The 20,913-nt window shown below is 41.0% G+C and overlaps 1 protein-coding gene across 4 annotated transcripts in view; it reads right to left on the reverse strand.

Annotated features, from left to right (window-relative positions):
* Window positions 1-10,758: 10,758 nt before the first annotated feature.
* tenm4 (teneurin transmembrane protein 4) overlaps window positions 10,759-20,913 on the reverse strand; it is a 133,059-nt gene continuing 122,904 nt past the window's right edge. For all 4 annotated transcript variants that reach the window (XM_079354480.1, XM_079354479.1, XM_079354478.1 and 1 more), the window contains 3 exons: window positions 18,414-20,028; window positions 15,932-16,074; window positions 10,759-12,634 (listed from right to left, as the gene is read on the reverse strand). In XM_079354480.1, coding sequence (XP_079210606.1) covers window positions 11,876-12,634; window positions 15,932-16,074; window positions 18,414-20,028 — 2,517 coding nt within the window. In that variant the 3' untranslated portion in view covers window positions 10,759-11,875. The remainder of the gene's footprint in view (window positions 12,635-15,931; window positions 16,075-18,413; window positions 20,029-20,913) is intronic.

A 20,913-nucleotide genomic window follows, 5' to 3' on the forward strand; every position in this document is an offset into this window, starting at 1 on the left:
GTTTTATGTCTGTAACTGTTAATGTGTGTTGCTTCCTGTTCTGGCCAGTATACTTTTCTTAAAGACATTCTTAATCTCAATAAGGCTTTGTTAGTTATATGAATTTCTAAACATCAATTAAACAATTTGCATTTTTGCCAATACTACCTTCCTGAGCAGTATTTTTACAAAACCATTGAACTTCAGGTTGTCTCCTTGCTCTGTTTACAGGGCACATACTACGCTGTCTTTCAAGAATGCCAGTAAATGATCAACAGTTCACCAACAGCCAACTACAGATGAACAGCAGGAGCGGTTCTTTTCTATTTGTGTGGGAGAATTTCACCACAGCCCTATCATTAGTGTCTTTCCCTACTGATTTATTTCATTTACCTCCACGGCTGAAGCAGGAGATGATGAGTAAATGATAACTGGTTGTGTCCCCAATAGCAAAACATCATTAAAGTAAAAGAGGAATAACTCCTCAGCATTGACACGTGTAAACGGAACTGGGAATTATCAGCAGTTCCAGTTTGACGAAGACTTTACCTTTGTAGGCGAGAAAGTACATTTGATCAGTTATCCAGTGTGATACTCCTTTAAGGAGGACAGTTTAACCTTCGTCTTGTGTTAGGGTCGGCACCGACCCGTTTTAGTTTTTAAATGCATAAAAGAACCACGTAACTTTTTTTTTTTGCATCAAGGCTTTTTGACTTTGTCAGGAATCTCTATTTCAACAAAATAAAACATTTTTTTTGGTTTTCACTAAATTGTAAAATGCTCTGGTTAAAATTATGACCTTGGTGTTGTTAGGGTCGGTTTTGACCCAGTTATAAAAATAAGATTATAAAGCAATAATTAGAGCCAAAATTGAACACACACTGACAGCCAGCTCCTCTCCCAATCATGTGAGCTTTAGGGGATTCTCATTTTACCTTGTTATCCAGTACAAAAACAAAACAAACAACGACAGGCATTTCCAGACATGTGAGGTCAATTCAGTATAGAGTTGGTGACTCTATACTGACTCTCCAATTTGCAGCATGCAAAAATGAAAAAAAGATTTACAGTGAAAGAAGTTCTGGATAATATTTTTGCTGAAAATGAGGGAGTGGACACAGAGCAGCATAGTGATACGGATGAACAGGTTTCTGAGGAGAAAGACAATGACAACAAGTATCATCCAGAAGACACAGACACATGTGATGAGTCTGATGAGGAGGTCACCGGTGGTGAAGCTACTCCTGCTGAAAGATTCAAGTCCAAAAATGGTGAGATCTGTTGGAGCTCATTACATCATGATTTACATGGCAGGGTAGCTGCTGCAAATGTCATCAAAATGACCCCTGGAATCTCAAGGTTTGCTGTGACGAGAGTCACTGACATCAAGACATGTTTTGAGCTATTTATGCCATTGTCACTAAAAAGAGTCATCATTGCTATGACAAACCTTGAAGGAAAAAAAGTCCATGGCGACATGTGGAAAGACATGGATGAGGAATACCTGGATGCTTATATTGGTGTTCTTTTTTTTGCTGGAGTGTACAGATCCTGCAATAAGGCCACTGATAGTCTCTGGGATGCATCGACAGGTAGAAATATTTTCCAGGCAACAATGTCACTTCAGACCTTTCATATGATATCAAGAGTCCTCAGATTTGACAACCAGAGCAAGATCTGACAAGCTTGTCCCTATCAGGGATGTCTGGGACACATGAGTGCAGCTTCTTCCACTGATGTTCAACCCAGGGCCATAGGTGTTGTGTTTTACAACATCCTCGATGTATCTGCATATAATGCATTTGTGTTGTGGACCCACATCCACCAAGTAATGGAAAAATAATAGTAAATATACATGGGTCGAAATTGACCCGTAACACCATAGATGTTACTATAGTTAAAATTATTAAAATGAAAAAATAAATAAAACAAATTTATTTAAGAGATGTGTTCTAATACCCCTCAGTAATAGTCAGGTAACACAACAACCTTTTATTTATTTATACAATTCTCTTGAGGTTCATTTTACCATTTTTTTAAATTGAAATCGAGGGGTATACTGACAAAAAAAAGGCCCAATGGCCCACACCAAAAATATTAAAACCAATATTTTCATGGATAAGGAAGCCTAACAAGGTAACCAAGAGATGAGAAACAAATTGGATGATAGATAATTGTTTTCAGTGTATTTTACAGCTGATTTAAGACACGGGTCAAAACCGACCCGTTAACATAAGAGATGGTAACAGAAAGCTAACACAAGACGAGGGTTAAAAGGACATTCATGTTAAAATGTGATGACACCTCAGACATGGAGGTCAGTTGGGAGTGCATCCCTCTGCCCTTCTTGAGTCTTACATGTCTGCTGTAAAGATATCAGAAACTACCAGAAACATTTTTGACAAGATCACAATTGGAAGCAGCCTTCTGTTGTTTTGCGTCCTTACAAAGGCTATAATCCCTTCAGTAGATGCTAGCAACTGCTGTCTCAGCAGACATCCAACCATAAATCTATGACTAATTACTTTAGTTGATCCACACACACTACCCTCTAATTAGCCAAACAATGAATGGTAATGTCTTGGGTATCCATGTGGGCTTTTTTTAGTTACACTCACTCACTGCTTCAAACTGAAGATGTGGGTATTCAACCAAACTATATTCTATCTTTCATTGTACTTAACAAAGCCATGTGCCCATATGCTTCTGTGTTAATGATAGAACAATTAGGACCTGCCTGAACTATCCCTCAAAGAAGCCGTATGATTTTTCAACACTACAGTAAAGGAGCTGTGAATTTTTAAGAAAAAAAGAAATCATGACAGATGATCACAATAAAGTAAAACGGGAGAAAACAATATTTCAAAAAACTGTTTTCTAAACTCCTTTCATTGTTGCGGCGCATCACTGCCCTCCAGCTGCATCTGAATTGTGCATCTGATTTATTCATGTAGTCAAATCCCATGCAGACACCTTTTGTTGTACAGCAACAGAAAGACTGAAATATAATCATTTTTTTTTTCATTTGATAAAACAAAACACATGCAGAGTAACCAGGGAGTTGGCACTGTAGCTGCAGTATTCCTGAAACATTATATCATGATAAAAAGAGCCTCTGTCTTGCTCAGCAAACATTGTCGCTCGAAAGAAAAATGTATATTTGCATGCCAACTTTTTTTTTCTATGCATTTATTTCACAATATCTCCCCTCTGTCTGTCAGATAGTTATTGTTCATCAGTCAGGGAAAAAATAAATAAATTTTAAAAAAAACAGAAGCAGAGATTGCATTCTACACTTGAAAGTTGCCCTCTTCCAACCGTGTAGGATTTTACTATGCAGATTTGATTATTTGTGACAGCTTCCCCCCGTCCAAGTAAAAGCTATTTTTTTTGATGCACCGGGACATCACTTATCAAAACTGAGAGGTATTACTGATTTTCTGTTCCATGACTTGAGTGCAAATTGTAAAACAGCATCTCAGAAAGATAAATATAGTGTTTTTCATGTTTGCATGTGCAGTAGCCATACTGAGGGTAGCAGTGAGAGCTGAGGAGTGTGCAGAAGAATTATAATCTCATTGTGCTCCACTGCACACTCATGGTCTGCAATTTCTTGCCAGTAAACAATGAATTTTCACATGTAGAACAACAGTCTTTAAAACCTCCACACGAGCTAGGAGGAATATTAGAAATCTGAGTCATCCAATAAAAGGCTTTTTGAATGCGTCTTTGTCCTTCTGTTTGAGATCTTAATGATGTTCAATGTGTCACACAACAGCTGCACTAAAGCACTCAGAAAAAAAAAAAATCTTTAAATAGGAAGTGACAGTGAAAAACAAAAGTTATCAACAGTCCTGTTGAGGAAGAGGGTGTTGATGGTTTATTTTATGTGAAATATGGTTTATATGAAAGGAAACAAAGTCTCTGTGAGAAGCTCTAAACATTTCTTCAACACTTTAAAACATTAGGACTGGCAGGCTTATTTGTATTTGTAAATGAAATGAGAGGCCATGCGTGTCACAATCCAAATGCACAACATGGAAATAAATTCCCTGAGGCTGATCTACATAAGAGTATTCGTAATGGGCCCAAAGGTTCTGGAACAAAAATAATTCTGTCAGACCGACTTCAGGCTTTGTATTTGAAGCTGAAGACACACTGCTGTATATTCAAAGAAGGACAAAGGAAACCACATCTCTGCTATAGTTCTGTGGTCTTCATTATAGTAAATTACACAGATTTCTATTGTCAGTGTGAAAATGCGAGACAATATCAACTGCAGGATATTTACTTAACCACTTCCTCATGTCTTGACCCTGGAGAATTCAGAAGTGAGTTTGTTTTATGCTGTCATTGATTGAATTCTATTTTGAGTTTGTACTGCATGTCCTTGGGTGGTTGTACTGCAGTCCATGCGCACAGAAGTGGCTCTCAGGTGTGAAACATTTGTTAAACAGCAACCCTCCCACCAAAGAGATATTGTGTTTAAACAGAGCCAATGGCAAGGAGCACCTTACATCACCATGAGATGGGGTTTGATTTTTTTTATGTTTTTCCTTCACTGCACCTCAAACTAAAATTGATATATTGAGTCAAGCCAGCACAAAGCTAACTCAGCTCTTGTTCCACTGAAGGTTTAAAATGATTGTTAGATCAACTAGAGAATGTTAGGTTTAAAAATCTCAATTTAACAACACACAAAGTTCACTCTTCACTCTTCAAAGACCTCAAGGTAAGGAGAAGTTCTTACATCAAATATCAGCCTTAAAGCAAACACAACCTTTATACTCTTTTATATTTTTTCTAAAATGTCTGCTGCTTAATAACTTTGCAGCAGGGTAAGTCTACTAAATATATGTCTTGCTTCATCCCTGGTAATGTTTCTCCTCTTTAGATAAATGATGGTTCCTCTTTGCTGTAGTCTATGATTAATGTCTCCCGTCATTGATCAACCTTCAGATGATGGAGGAAGGTGGATCTGCTGATGTGTAGCTTGTTTTCGGGGTAACTTGAGTTACCTTAACTTGATGCAACAATTTTCTGAACTGATCTTTTTTTAATGTATTTGCTATTCATTTCTGCTGTCATGCTGAACTATGAAGACAGCTCCTGACTGATCATGACTGGAACTCAATTCAATAACACCTTTTTTTCTCTCTCATGGAGATAACGTGTTACATGATAAGCTGTCCAAAGAAATTAAGCACCAGCTGACCTTCCAGTCAACAACAAAGCTCCAGGACAGTCAGTTGGAATAGTTACTGATTATTTTCTTTGGAGAGGTTTGACCTTAGGCATAATTAGCCTAATAAAAGCATTAGATACACTGTCAATATGATTTGCATAATGTGCAAAGGCGGAATCATTCCTGAATGCAAGCCGTGTCCGAGTAACTTCAAAATGCTGCAGTGACATGACATTCTCGGGGTCCTTTGTTCACACCTGTCAGGGGAAATGTGATGGGAGATGGCAGCTACAGCTGCGCCTTCTGCCTCCAGTGAGTCCAACAAGACCACCAGGAGCCTGCTGGAGAGTCCGGTACACAACAACCACACACATGCACACTCACTGAATGTATTTCTAAAACGTGAAAGGAAATCATTTCCTTCCTTACCTTGTGCTGAAAGGATTAACTTCTTATGACTGCAATTTCAACATAATCCATGGAGATAAGAATGAGAATAGGACAGTCTTTCACAGCCCAACACAACTTACTTACATTCAATATAACTCAATGTTTGCATGAAAAGATTTTCAACAAACTGGAAATTCCTTCACAATAAGTCTATATGTAAGCAAGCTAAACAAAACATGACTTATACTACTTCAAGTCTGCAGTAAGTGCAACTTTAAAGTACAGGCTGTGAATCTGTGAGGCCAGTTTTGATGTAGCTTCACTTCACAGATTATTGATTATCTTGGTGATGTTTATCTCAGAGAAAATCACTTTCACACAGAGCACCATGTAATGGGTCACACTCATAATGACGCTGAGGTCAAAACTGTCACTGACTGTTGTGTCGCTCTACAATGGGTGTACACGCTCCTTCACCAGGCTCTTTAGCCAGATTTATATTTGTTTAAGCCTGTCATATATCCAGAATGCAGCATTGTACCTGCATCAGGTACTAGTTCTGCGAGTAAACGCTTCTTTCTCGCAGGTCAGTTGTGTGAGCAGCAGCCTTGGCCTCTGGATGACCCATAAAAATATGACACTTTGCACACCATCACTTCGGTTTCATTTCCGAGGTTTGCACTTAACTGAGTGCTCCTGTCGCGGCTGTGTTTTGTCATTATGGTGAGAATCTAAATGAGGCCTAAACCTTGAGGAAATTCCAGCCCTCTATGGTCAGTTGGCTTACCATTCTTTGCCCCATTAGGTTTTTATGATTGGTCCTCCATTTGCATAACTGTTAGAGAGGGGAATGTGGACCTGAATGATGATAGACAGAACCTGAAGCTGTCCCATCCATTCAGGTGCACGGTGTAATCAGGATGCACGGCAGATGTGGACCAACACCCCGTTCTCATCACTGAGTTCTTTAATGGCTGTTCAGGAAACTTGAACACGTGGCACTAGATTGAGGTGGGGAGAATCTTTGGAAACATCAGATTTGTGTTGCACTGTGTCAACAACATTCCCGATCTTTAGGACTATAAACGCTATGCGTCATGTCATTACAGCACCTGAGATTGAAAGAGGAAATAAAAGACAACAGGTGTTTCATTTCACTCCTATCTCTTCAACTGCTTATAAGATTCATCGAGGAAATGGATGGCTGAGGCTCAGCAAGGATCAACCTTTTGCTGAGTTTAACAGCAGACACCTTTGCCGGTGTTTGTCAAAAACCCAGGCTCAGAGTGTTTGAATTATCAGTAAAGGGAAACAGATGAAGTGTGAAAGCAAAGTGAAGATATCTATCCACACCAGACTCAGTGCAGGTAATAAGAAATAGCTCAAGCATGGTTTTAAGAGAAAAGTTTCAACCTCCATCAACAGTCGGAGTTTTAAAAATCAGACCAAAGCTGGATTTTCTTCCTTCCTCTCACATTAAATATCTGGAAGCTGTTAGTCAAATACGATTGTAATGGTTGGTGTTACGTGAATATGGAAATCAAGCTCAGAGGTCTGCTGCATGCACCAGAAATTCTGTCACTCTGATTGAACTCTGAAACCAACAGCTGTCAGACTGGTGATCGAAAAAGAAGAGCCACACAATAGGCAACATCATTCAGAAAGATAAATGCATCACTTATGTAACCTACATCTGCAGTGCTGCTGTTTTAAAGAAGCCCTCGTCTGTTCTGTGAATCTAGGGTTCAAAAGATCGTAGATTCTGCGTCATGTATTTCTAGACTTCACACAATGTTTCTTTAAAATCAGTCCAAAGGTTTTTATGATCTCGCAGCATGGATATCTGTGGCAACATTTGTGAAGATTGATGAGGTTGTTCATCAATATTAGATATGACTCATTCATTAGTCATCATTCATTTTTGTGGCTCCCTCTCTACCTGTCTTCCTGCTCAGGTGATTGGCTGATTATGGGTGTCAACTTCGTCAGTACTAAACCGATGACATTCCAACATGACCTTTATCTAACAATCATCCTGTTGCTGTCACAAAATCCATTCTTTCTCTGTGTCAGTCTGTCACTTCAGTTTGATTATTGCGACCCTTCTCTAACCAATCACCTCCAATACACCTCAACAGTGTCCGGGTTCAGAAGTCTACGCCTCAGCTCCTCCCACACTCTTCCATCAGTACTACATCAAGCATGGAGACTAATTACCAGAGACATTGCACATTTCTCTTTTTCCTAACTTGTAAAATAAATAATTGTTCATTCTTAATGAAGTCTCCCCTGGAATAAGTAGGTCGACTTTTCGTTCCATACCGTATTCCTTACTCCCCTCCTTAAACTTTCCCACAATTTTTTGCTGGAGCAAGGTTAAAGACATTGTGCAGACAATTAACATCACCACCACAGGAATGCTCTTAGTAAAAAGGAAAAACAATTACATTTAGTATTATTTATATTTAGTACCTTTTTCCCCACAAATAACATGTCATTTGGTTCTAATTAGGGGGATAGCTTATTTGTGTTTAGCAAACATTTGGCTTTGTGAGTTATGCTAATAGGTTGATGCTCCATTGTTCCTGAAATAGATCAAAAGTTACAACAAATGCTTGTTCTTAATTAGACCTGATTCTAATGATTAATTCAGTTATATAGAGGAATAACAATTCTCTCTTTCATCATCTGAGTGCAATGTGGAAACTCGCTCTCTGCAAAAGGGAATGAGGTGAAGTTATTGCTCTTATGATTGTAGCAAAAGAGCACAGTCCTCCAGGCTAAAGGACATTTTGCCTCTCTGCAGCGAAATTCATTCTGCACAGGTTCTCTGCTAGCAGGACTTTCTGTTCCCCTGTAAGAAATCCTCTTTACAGGAGGCATGTGAGGCTGCAGGCTCAAGCTGTCTCAAGGAAGACAGGAGCCACAGATTTGAATATTGCTTTTCAAAAACCTTGTGTAGTCAAACTAGAGCAAACATTAGGGTGTAATCTTCTCAGAAGACTGTAGTCGGTCATGCAGAGAAATCTGCAGTTTATTCCTCCCACATTAATGCAGAGTGGAGAAGAACAAATGAGAGTGCTGTCTGCTTTGCTAAAGCAGGACATCACGCTTTCTTCTGGGCACCGAGCTCAGCTCTGCCTGCAGTGAGTGTAAATGTTCCAGGCTCCCTTGCCGCCACCACATGCTGGCAGCTAACTCCCGAGCCAGCCTGCCTGCTAACAGGATTAGCCCCTGAGCTCCACTTGTTTCAACAAAGTTATCAAGTTGAAAACACAGTCTCCTGGTAGCTGTTGTAACATCAGAGGACCGGTCCTCAACTCTGACAGGTCAATTAATAGTCAAGTTTTTCCCGGTGTCTCTTGAGGCCTGCTTTCTTCTGACAGTGAAACACATTTACAGTAGAGATGTTTTCATTATGTGCTGCTGCACCACAATATGTGAGAATGGAATAGATTCAATGTCTTGGTAATGCATGTTGAACTACATAAAGCAGTGGTGTCCAAACTTTTTTTCTTGCGGGCCAAAATTGTCAAGTTAGAATCGCTCACGGGCCACAGGGTTTTTTGTTTGTTTGGTTTTTTTTAAATATTGGAAGGAACTTTTTGTATTTTGACCACTTCAAAAAATAATGTAAATACACAATAATTAATTGCAGTGGGAAACTGTTGTGTTCTAATTTTTTTGGAAAGAATAGTCAGGCTTTTATAGGTCTCCCTCGCTAACATGAAAAAGAAAAAGAACGAAATATGCCATCTGATGAGGCCTGGGGTCATAATCTTCTGATTCTTCGAACGAAGTCAAGGGCCACAAACAATCCACTCAAGGGCCACAAATGGCCCCCGGGCCGCACTTTGGACACCCCTGACATAAAGGCATATGATGCAATATAGCATATATATAATTAGCCCCATTAAAGTTGTTATAAAATGTATTTTGTGTATGTATCTATATCTAATGTATCTATACTGGACAGTAAAACCTGTCGGTATTATTATTGATGAGTAACAGATATCAATATAATCAATAAAGAGTGGTAATAGAAGATCATCTGTCTGAAAGACTTCATGTCTCCAACAGAAGCACTAGAAAATGTGTCCGTATAAAACCCCCCACAGTGAATATAACAGAACACATAGAATAAACACAAAATATTCCCTTTATTTTTTTCTACCTTAAGACTACACAGGGTCACTGATGTAGCTCTAAGAGGTATCTACATTTGCATTTTATGTACAGCTTACTTTGATGTCTTCATATTTACACGGTCAAAGAGAAGCGCTAAAAACACAGTGTTGAGAACAAACCAAAACTCAAAATGAGTCCAGAACTTTAGAAAAGATACAGTCTTATGAAGCAACAGTTCTCAGTGCAATATTCCACAATGCAAATATCCTTCATTCATATAATGTTGAACATACACTTTTTTTTATAAACAAAACATCACTGAATCAACCATCAGCTGAAAAAAAGAAACATGTCCTGTTAGCTTTAATGTTTGTACAGTTCGAGACACTCAGTCATGCTCCCACCAACCCTAAACACACAAACAAGTTCATTAATCGATGGAGAAAAAAACGACGAGAAAGTCAGGAGTGTGCAGCGGTCTGGCATAGTTCACAATGTTTCAGAAGTCAAATAAATATCACAACTTCCACAATTGTCTTCTTGATCCCTTTTGATTGTTTTCTTCTTCCACATAATGACTTTTAAATCAGCAGACTTGTCCTTAGCACTCTTAACTGAGGAGAGCTTGGACTTATGGGAGCTGAATGTTACTTCCAAGGTTGGCTTGTAAAGACGGCCTTAAGTCTGTAAACAGGAACTAGTGCTCCTGCAGGTCTAATGCATTTCATTCAGCCATGGGACCAAGTGGAGCCCCACTCTGTACAATGAAAGCACTTTGATGCTGACCTGCGGGCAGCCCTGAGGCTAAAGCTAATTAGTATCTTTCATCTCACTAACAACACAATGCCAAGCTAATGTATGCTAAGGTAATGCTAATGTAATGAGATTGTTTTGTTTAAGAAGTTTTGCAGTAATTTTCTAAAAACCTTTTCTTCCGCAGCTCTTCCTGATCGAACATCGCTGTGAGGAATACTGACTTAAGCTCATTGAGAAACAAACACTGCCTTCTGTATGCAAATGTGATCAGTACATTGTCATCAGTCAAATGAAAAACACAGTAATTGATTTAACTAAACAACCTTTGATAGTTTATTCCATGTGTTGAAACACCCTTATGTATTGTTCAAGTACAACAATTAACAATAAAAGGGACAATAGTTCACATTTTTTTAGATTCACATTTGTTATACTGTTAATTCATATAGCTATTTATAAAACAAAACTCAAATGTAATTCCAAACCATTCCTGTAAAAGACCTTTTGTGATTTAATACAGACGATAATTCCACAGTTTTTTCTTACAAGGTTGACTCTTCACTATTTTCATCTTCACTGACCACAGTCAAATAAAATGGAGCACATATTTTAAATTATTCTCTTTTCAATTTCTTTCTTCAAATGATATTAAAAAAAAATAAATCCAGTTAAAAAACCACACAAATCAAAAAAGTCACTCCATATTCTCTTGACCAGCAAATTTAGTCTTAATTAAGCATGTTCGCTAATTTTGTCGTTTTGTTGAAGGCCATCAACATGCACAGTCAGGGTGCACTGACGCCTTCCAAGCTAAGCCCACAGATGAGTATCAATCCTCCCTCTAAAAAATTACAAGACATCACACAAATGAAGGTGCTTTGACAAGTTCAGCTGGGGATTTGATGAAGGGCTCTACCGCCAACAGAAATCTCTCTCATTATTTATGGATGACTCGGGCTATGAGGGTTTCAAGTATAAAAAAGAAGTGATTAAAAGAGAAGGAATCTCCTTGGCTGAGGCGCAGAAAAGGCAGAATGGAGCAAGCTTGTGAATAACAATCTGCAAGTCTGGCAGCAGTGAGCCAGTGAACATAACGCATTACCAATACTCCTTTTGGATTCCTTTGAACAGAATCACCAAAAGGAACCAGGAAATGGAGCCACAAAAATAAGTCACAGACATTGCAAATGTTCATCTTCTAGCAGCCGCACTTGAAGGGCAAAGACTGTTAAAGAATCTTCAAAGAAGAAGGGCACTCTTCTATTAATACAGTGCAACTGATTGCAGCCATGTTTTTTTCTTTTTTTTTTTACAGTATATTAAAAACCAAGTTGAGCACAGTCAAAGAAAACAAAAGTGGTCATGTACACATCTGTCTTTGGCAAGTAGTCCCATGTCCTACATGTGAGTCCGTCCCTCCAGAGCCTCGTGTTCATGTCACCTTCGGCCCATTTCGCTCTGTCTCATAAAATGAATGTTGTTGACACTGTCTGCCAGCTCAGGGTACTGGTCAACCGAAACCACGTAAAATCCGTCGTAGCCCTGTACCTTCCCTGAGCCCAAGAGCTGCTGCTTCTCTCCCTCAGTCCAGGTCCGCGAGCCCTCCTCTCCGTCCCTCAGTCTCTGGCGCTCCCGGGTCCAGGCCTGGGCGACAGCTCTCTGCCGGGCCAGCTCCAACACTCGAACTTTCTCCTCATCCACGCTGCTGCCATAACGAGTATTCAAACACAGAGCGCCATACTGTAGCTGGATGTCAGTAATGCGCCTAGTCCTGCCATTGAGAACAGTGTTGACCTGAGACACAGTCACATTGACGCCTGTCTCGAGCGTGCGCCGGCCCACAGTCATGCCAATGAGGGCCAGGTCTCCCTCCACAGAGCCCAGTTTGACAAAGTAGTGAGTGTCCATTCCGGTGATGGTGAAGTGAAGGTCTTCAAGGTAGAAAGCGTCGTTCAGAACTGCAGCCATGCGGCGCCCATCCTCATTGGCCAAACTGACGATGTCAGTGCCAATGCGACCGTCTCGAATGGCAAATTTCACCCCCTTTCCAAAGATGGAGCCGGCGGAGGCAAAGATCTTGTCGTCCTCTGTCTGAGGACATCCGGCACTCTTTGCTCTGTAGATCTGGCCGAAACGCTCCAGCTTAACAAAGGCTTTGAGCTGCCTCTGAACTTCACATTGAACGCCCAGCAAAGACTGCAAAACAAAGACAATAGCGTTTAGTCAAACAGCCCCTGCAGCCTTTATTTAGGCAGCAAAATATATTTTCTCTTCTCTTCCCAGAGCAAGAAATACATTTACACAATATGACTGAACTGCTTGATGGAAGCTATTTTTATAGATATTTCCTAAAATTTTAGACTGCCTCCCCACCTTGGCTTTTAACTTGTGTTTTATTTTGTAATGGGACTCAGGAGCACCTTCTGCTTTCATATGCTCATTTTGTCAAAACTAAGACTCACACTGCCTCATTAACACTTCAAACATCTCCAATCCAATGCTATGGCTTCAGCTATTCCCATTGAATGCGACTGAATGAGGATGATTTGACACTTTCTGTTCGTGTTCATTTATCAATGTCAAAGAAATCGAGACTAAAAATAACATCACCTGGCTCTAACATATGCTAAAATATCCTGGCTGAAAAACCACTATGATAAAAAACACTATGATAATTCAGTGCTGGAAAGGGATTGCCTCAAGTGCTATGCCACCTAAGAATTTCTTCACTCTAACTCCTGGATGGCTTCCTTCCTGTGATGTCTCGAAAATGTAAAACCACAAGTGTCATCTAATATATTATTTTTCTACATTTAAATGACATATTAAAATGTCTTAACATCGGTTATTTATAGAAACCAACAAAATCTTGGTTTCTTTGGAGCTGTGAACAAAGCACACAGGGTAGGGGCAGAGGTTTTTGTCAGCAAATGAAAATCTCTGATTATTTGTGACAGGTGTGATATTTTGAAAACAGGGTGAAATTACTGACTTCTGACAGCCTCGCTGTGCCATAAAGAGGAAAGAGGAACCTATGGGTATCTAGTATACAGTGTGTGTATATATACAGTATATATATATAGAGCCTTGCATATATTCAACATTCCCATCAGCACAACTTGCACTTTGTCTTAATAGTGCTTGACAAGAGACCCTCCTCAGAAAGAAAAAAAGAGATGTTAAAATGGAGGAGAGTGATATGAGATGGAAGCTGGCCAACACACACTGAGACAGTTGTGTGACGACGCCTTAGCAGCTGCAAAAAAGGCTCTCAACACTGTGCCTTCTTCCCATCGCCTTAGATAAAAAAGCCGCGAGCGTCCTCAGCAGTTTTTTCCACCATCACATCCAAAGTTTTCCTGACAGTTTCTAATTTGGTCTCTGTGTGTCTCTGACGGAGGCTTAGGGGGGACTGGGTGGGGCTGAGGAGTGGGAGCAGCCTGCAGTGACCAGTACATAAGCCCCCTCTCTGACATGACACTGCATCAGATCCTGCATGAAGAGGACACATCAAGGGGAGGGGGCAGCTGTACCGAGTGGCCCCATGGGAGAGATGGCCTGGGGGAACATTTCACACCATGCCACTCCATGTTTGTTTACGGTGCCAACAGTGTGACCAGGTCAGATAGCCCAGGGGGTTGGGGGTGGAGGGGGGGGGGCTCAATGCCCTCCTCTCTACTGAAACAGCCCTCTGGGACTCTCCCATAGAGGCATCATTCACATAATATGGGGTGCAGTCAGCCTGCAGCACAACCCGGACTGAGAGATCAATCCTTGTGCGGCACAAACCTCATCTGGCCCCTCACGGCATTTTTCAATCCGAGTACGGCTTCATCAGTTCGACAAAATAGGGGCTTAAATGAAAAGAGATTGAAATGCCAGCATGCTTTTGTAATGTATAAACAAAATTAAAAAACAAATCCACAGGATGTACCACATGCAGTTTTAAAGCTATATTTAGGCCTCAAAGAAGCCTACATTTAATTAGACCGCTCTGGCCATCTGCAGTGAGGATCAACATCATGCCATTTATCAGCTCAATGGACCAATATTTTCAGCATTGGGATTGGGAGTAGTACTGCTCTTTCTGTACAGGATAAAGATCTCAATCTTTCCTTAAATATTGCTTACAGTACATACTTCAGTGCTGAACAGCTCCCTCACAAACATGAGTATAATCCTGAAATCTAGGCTAACTCAGCTATTTTAAACCTCAGTTGCATAATTCTTGAGACGTAATTGGTTCTCTTGAACACATACCTGAGAAGATAGATTTTCATGTTCATATCAAACTTTTAACTGTGCTGTTACTTTACTGGACATTCTTGTAGTCATTATTTTTCTATATTAAGAAGATTTACAATATAAAATGTAGTCACAAGTTTTATACATGACTCATCTCATTTATATTTGTATATCTCAATATGAGTCATCTATCAAGTCCAACACACTGCTGCTATCAAATTAAAGAAATTGAAATCTTGTCTTGTTGTTGTTCCTTTTTTGCTTCTGTAGAAAACAACACAGAATCAACCACTTATCAACAAAGTGATATCTTCGAGTCATTAAAGCAAGCTAAAGTATGCTTGTAAATGAAAAGGATGTTAAGAGATGGCGTTTGAAAAAGTTGAGAAATCTGAAGTGATGACATCTGCACATTATCTGTTACATAAAACTGGTAGCTTTTGTTCTTTCTAAACAGCTCTGTTTGTAAGTATGAGGACCAAGCAGCCTGTGAGAGTCAGTCTCAGAGAGCTTTGACAGTACATCTATCAGTTTTGTATTTAACAGACATGCCATCTGAAGCATTACATGAAACAGCATTAACATGTAGTATTCAGAGTATGTTGACCCTTTTCTGTTTTCCATGTCAGGTCGGTATGCCAGCGTTGGACTGTTGGCTGATCTGTTCAGACGTCTCAGATATCTTTGACCCTGCATTGTGTCTTCTGTTGAGCTTTTCATCGTACAGTGTTAACAACAACATTAGCCCACTGTGTTACGTGCCACTCAGAGTGTCACTAAACATCAACCTGAACCCCTGATGGCTGCCATTTACTAGTCGAGCTGAAACCGAACCCAAGACAACAGTGGCCTCTTCAATAATTCAGGTGAGTTGGAGGCAACTTAAAAGGGCTGATAAACGCAAGAATCAGAGCATGTCTACTGCTTCTCAGACCTTGGCTAACCGTGAAAGACTGAGATGAAATCAATGGCCAGTGGTGAAGGGAATGGAGAGTGAATTTCCCTAATGGCAGGACAATTACAAGAGCTGTTTAGCCTGACCCCATTCCCCAAGATGGGGACTATGGGCAGGGACCTGGCTCACTGGGCTGTGTTTTGGCCTGATAACTGGCAGCTCCTCTGGGAGCCTGGTGACAAAGAGCATGTCTATTTGCTAATGATGTTGGAAAGGAGGGGGACAGAGGTAGGAGAATGTGATCTGTATTAAGGTGAAAGGTGGGGTAGGTAGGTGAGAGATGACTGGTTTACCTTGGTGCTATCCCACTCTTGTGTCTTGATCTGGGTGCTGACTAACTCGTACGACGGCTCCATGGATTCTGTCTTCGGTTTTCGATATCCAGGGATGACATTGTATAGTTGGAAGCCGAAGGTCACCAACCAGCTGTTCACATCTGCAGAGGAGGGATGAAAACATTGAGAGATTGATGTCTTTAATATATTGATATCTTAATAGACAATAACCTTGAGCTCCAGAGAAACCTTAAGCTGAATAGATTTTTTGAATTTTAACAGATGACATGTTCTTCGGTCAAGTGGCTGTCTCCTCGAAACACTCCTCATTAAGCCCGAGCACTTGATTTGTTTGTGAAAGTGGACAAGCTATAATAACACTCGAGATGGTGGCATGATTCATGTCCACTCCAGCAGGTGTCTCACTAATGACACACAGCTGGGTCCCACAAACGCCAAGTTATAACTGAGAGTGTGTGTGCGGATATTACAAGAAGCAATTTAACGCAATCTCAAAGCAGCCAATGCAACACATTTACAACTCAACTGTTATTGTGTCATATTTCTTTTCTGATGAGATTCTGAGGAAGAGGAGAGTGACCTCTCAGAGCTTTAGATCCATCCAATCATGATAATTGGACTCGTGTTAAACAGTAACATTTATTGTGTTCTATTATCTGCTATTCACCGCAATCACTTTACTATTTAACATCTCTACCTACTTGCACATAGCTCTATATATCTATGTATATTATATATATGTATATTATATATACACACACACACACACACACACACTCACACACTGTATGTATTACCTACTCACTGCATTATAGTTCTGTTTACATCTGTTCACTACTGCATAAATGTCTGTTTCCATCTTTCACCTCCACTTACACCTTTTTTTTGTATTTAACTTTGAAATGCTGTGTTTTAAATTTGTACTTACATCTTGACACTTAATTCTTTTGTTGACAATTCATCTTTGGTTACATTTTAGTATAACTGCACCGTCGTTCATTTACTGCACTGTGTGCCTTTGAATCGCCCCAGGGAAGACAAATGAAGTTTTTAGAATTGAATATGAATTGAATTGAATTACAGCAGCTCACGCCGTGGTCAGGTGCTGCTGCCACTCCCTGTGATGACTAGACATAAAACCTAAATATCATGACGAACGCTACAGCCTACAGACTAGAAGCAAAGCCTGAGGCATTTGTTTCTTTGCTTCTTTCAGGAGTTTGGTATGGGCAACAGAATCATCGCTGGGATACTTTAGGGCCAAGTTTGTTTTTGATTGGCAGGGCCACATTGTAGCACCTGACAAAGCTTTTTTTTTTTAAATAAGAATTTGTTTGAGGACAATGAAAGGACCCTGATAATTTAGTGAAAGGAATGGAAATGTCAGAGCCATCAATCACACTTGAAGCAGACCCCAGACAGTATATCTAACAGTCTGCTTAGCATTCAAATGTCAGTCAGCCACTAATAGTGGAGTGTGAAGCTGAACGTGAATATGTCAGGCAGGTGCCTTAATGACTTTGTGGGACACAAAGAAAACGAAATGTAGACTCAACTTAAATCACAGTGGAACTGATTGTTCTCAGAATTCGCAACACATAAATGAATGAAGGATCAATTGGTTATTTGAAAGGGAACATTGGGATAATCCAATCATATCAATATAATACAGAATGAACAAAGGATTCAATCTTCACTTTCAAAATGAAATGTGGCTGATGTGGATTGGTTTAACCACAGAGAATTCATATCCTTAACAATGTTGTTTCTCTTCCAGTTAAAGAGCTTGACACAACCAGCTATGGTTAAGGTTTCTATGGATCCATTGTGCTCTCCTCCTCTATTGGGCTGCCATTTACCTCCTCCCTACCACAAAGCAGCGCAGAGCGATGTGATATTTCTGGGAATGGATCTGAGTGTTCAACAACAGGGGTGGGGGGTGGGGGGTGGGGGGGGCTTTGCCGTACAGCATTGTTCCCTTTGAGCACTTTTCAAACGATAGCCACCGGGTCCACGCACAAGCACATGTGGTCGCACACAGACACACACACACACACACACACAGTGACACACAGGAGCAGAGACACAACCTCAGTGTCCCAGTGAGAAAGCTCTTAAAAGCCTCTATAGCACACTGCCTTTCAATTTAATTTTGGCCAGCTATTTTCTTTTTTATTGTGGCTTGTTGTTTGGATATAAAACACAGCAGATTTAACAGAAAACCTCAAATGAGTATTGTTTCACTGAACAGACCCCGACACACTAACTATAGCAATATAAGAAATGCATATGAATAATTGTCATTTGGCTCTTTTGCCACTTACGTTTTAAATCTGTCAGCTGCTATATTTAAAACGTTTTTAAAATAACACTCACTATTTACATTTGAATTGTTTGAGGATGCTTCATGTTTACACCCGTTTAAAGGCTATCTTTCTTTCTCCATTAAAGAGTGTGCTGGTCTGCTCTGTGAACTTACCCGTCATGTAGCACTTTATCTCCTCGTTGTTGCTGAGGGGGTTGTTATTCTTGAACATGTACAGGTTGAATGGCACCATGTGGTTGCTGTTGAGACGTTTCCAAATGTCATGGTTGGGTGTCGTCCATCGGCCAGCGAGGACATCGTAGTCCCGTCTGCCCATGTGAACCAGTCTACTCAGAGGCTCGTACAGACCTCCCTGGTAGCCGATTACGAGCTGCAGGCTGGGGTTGGTGTCGAGGTAAACCTCTCCAAATGCTGTATGGAGGATTTGTTTGATCATGAGGCCTGAGCCGCTGAACACAGCCAGAGGAGTGCCTATGTTATCACAGGCCACATAAAACTCGTCCCCGCTGCTCAGCTCCATGGCGAACAAATGTCCCTGCAAGTCATAGTACAGTGAAGTGATCTCAGAGCTGGAGTGGTTGTACATATGAGTGACCCGAGTAGGACTGGATAAGTCAGCATAGAAGAACTGCAGGTGGTGGCCCGAGCTGGTTCTGCTGGACACCCTCCTGCCCAGACCATCGTAACGGTATTTGATGGTCCAACCGCTCACTTTGTTGTAAACCTTTACCAGCAGGCCTGCTGAGTTGTAGTCAAAGTAGTCGTTCCCTCTCTGCTTGAGGAAGCCGTCCTCATCCATCCTGTACTGCGCGTCTCCCAGGCGAGTGATACGGTCTCTGATATCATAACGCAGCGGCGTGAGGCGTGCGCTGTTTCCCGGGCTGAGGAGGTGCAAGTTGCCGTTCAGGTCATAGCTGTACCTCCACAGCGGCTTGTCGTTGATGGAGACCACCTGGAGCTGTCCGTCGGCGTCATACTCGTATGTGTAGCGCGTGGTGTTGGCATAAGGCCCGACCTTTAGCTCCTTGGCCACCACTCGCCCCATGTTATCGTACTGCACCATCATCCAGTACATGAGCGAGCGAAAAATCTCATACTGGACCTCCTTCACCCGGCCATACGCATCAAAGTGTTTGGTGTGTGTCATCACTGCCGTGGTAATAATTTGATTTATGTCATAATAGATGACTCCAAATTTTCCAAATTGCTCAGTCTTGCCGGACACGTCGTCATAGCGATACAAGTCTATGGGCAGTGGTGTTTCATTGATGACAGCCTGCATGCTAGTGACCCGAAAACTGTTGTCATAGACATAGTCAAACCTCGCGTTGACCATGCCTTCTTCACTGAACCTAAATATCTGTCTGTCAATCAGTGGGCCGATCTGTCGGTAGCGGATGGTGCAGGTGAAGCCCTCACTCTGCAGGTTGACTGTTTTCAGCATGCCCGCCACTTCATCATAGGAGAAACCGATGCGTGTGGTGTCGTAGAGGATCTCCAGCAGCTTGGCAAGCTTGCCGTATTTGTAGATGACCCTGCGGCCTGTGCCAAGGTAGGTGGTCTGCAGCAACTGGCCTTCCTCGCTGTAGTCCTGCAGCACTGAGGCGTTACCTTCAGGGGGCCGGTAGGTGTTTCTGTAGTAGCCAATGGAGCGGGAGGTCTCGAGCGTCTGCCGTGCCACATTGGGCATGGTCACGGAGGACAGTCGGTCGTTTTTGTCAAACTCAAAGATGTACTGCCTCTGGCTGTAGAGAAGCAGCACCATGGACTGTAAAGAGAGCAGAAAACAGTAATTAAGATGATGTGAGAGGAAATGTCACTCTGAATTTATTTACATGCCACATAATCACACAGTAAATCAATTTGTTTGTAAATCATATCTAAGAGACATAAAAGGGTACTTTCAATGTGGAATTTACAATCCTTCCACATTGTGTCCTGTGACTAAGTCTAGGTGGGTAAAGTAAAACTCGTCGGTGTAGCACAGAAGAAACAAGTAAAATGTGAAAAGCAGTAACATATCATGCTCGCAGGTCTGATCTTATTTCCATCTTGAAGGTGAAGTTGTTGATATTTAGATTTCCTTAAAAGGATGATTTCAGAACCAAATTTCTCACATCTCTGCAAACAGAAGTTTCTGTGTGTCTGTCTCGCACTCACAGACGATGTCTTTAAATCAGTTCTGAGGCTGTCTCAACCAGCTGCCAGCATCTCAGCACTTAAAGGTTGCCGAACAAGACTGAGGACTATTAGCAAGGTGACTGGCTGCTATTTTAATATTAAACGTTTAGGATGGAGAAGAACTCCTCTTCACCTTCTGCTCAACAATCTTGCCTTCAATTAGTGAGTAGAAAGTGACATTTCACTCTGTTGTTCTCATCAGAGCTATTTCAGGTTAAGCGTGCTGTCACACTGTGGTAACAAAGTATAACGTCTGCGGTGCACCAGACAGGTTTTAATTACATTTCTGCTCATATCTGTGCTAGAGTCTGATAAAGCAGCGCAAACACTGCTGCACTCTTACAAGTTCACTTTTTACTTTGCTTTCGAATCTGCCGTCATAGTTCTTACACAAACATCTGTGCATTTCATTCCTCTCATTTGATACTCTGTTTTTTTTTTTCAAGTCTCATTCAATCGTAATTCAACAGAT

The sequence above is a fragment of the Symphodus melops genome, assembly GCF_947650265.1.
Source record: "Symphodus melops genome assembly, chromosome: 10".
Lineage (NCBI taxonomy): Eukaryota > Metazoa > Chordata > Actinopteri > Labriformes > Labridae > Symphodus > Symphodus melops.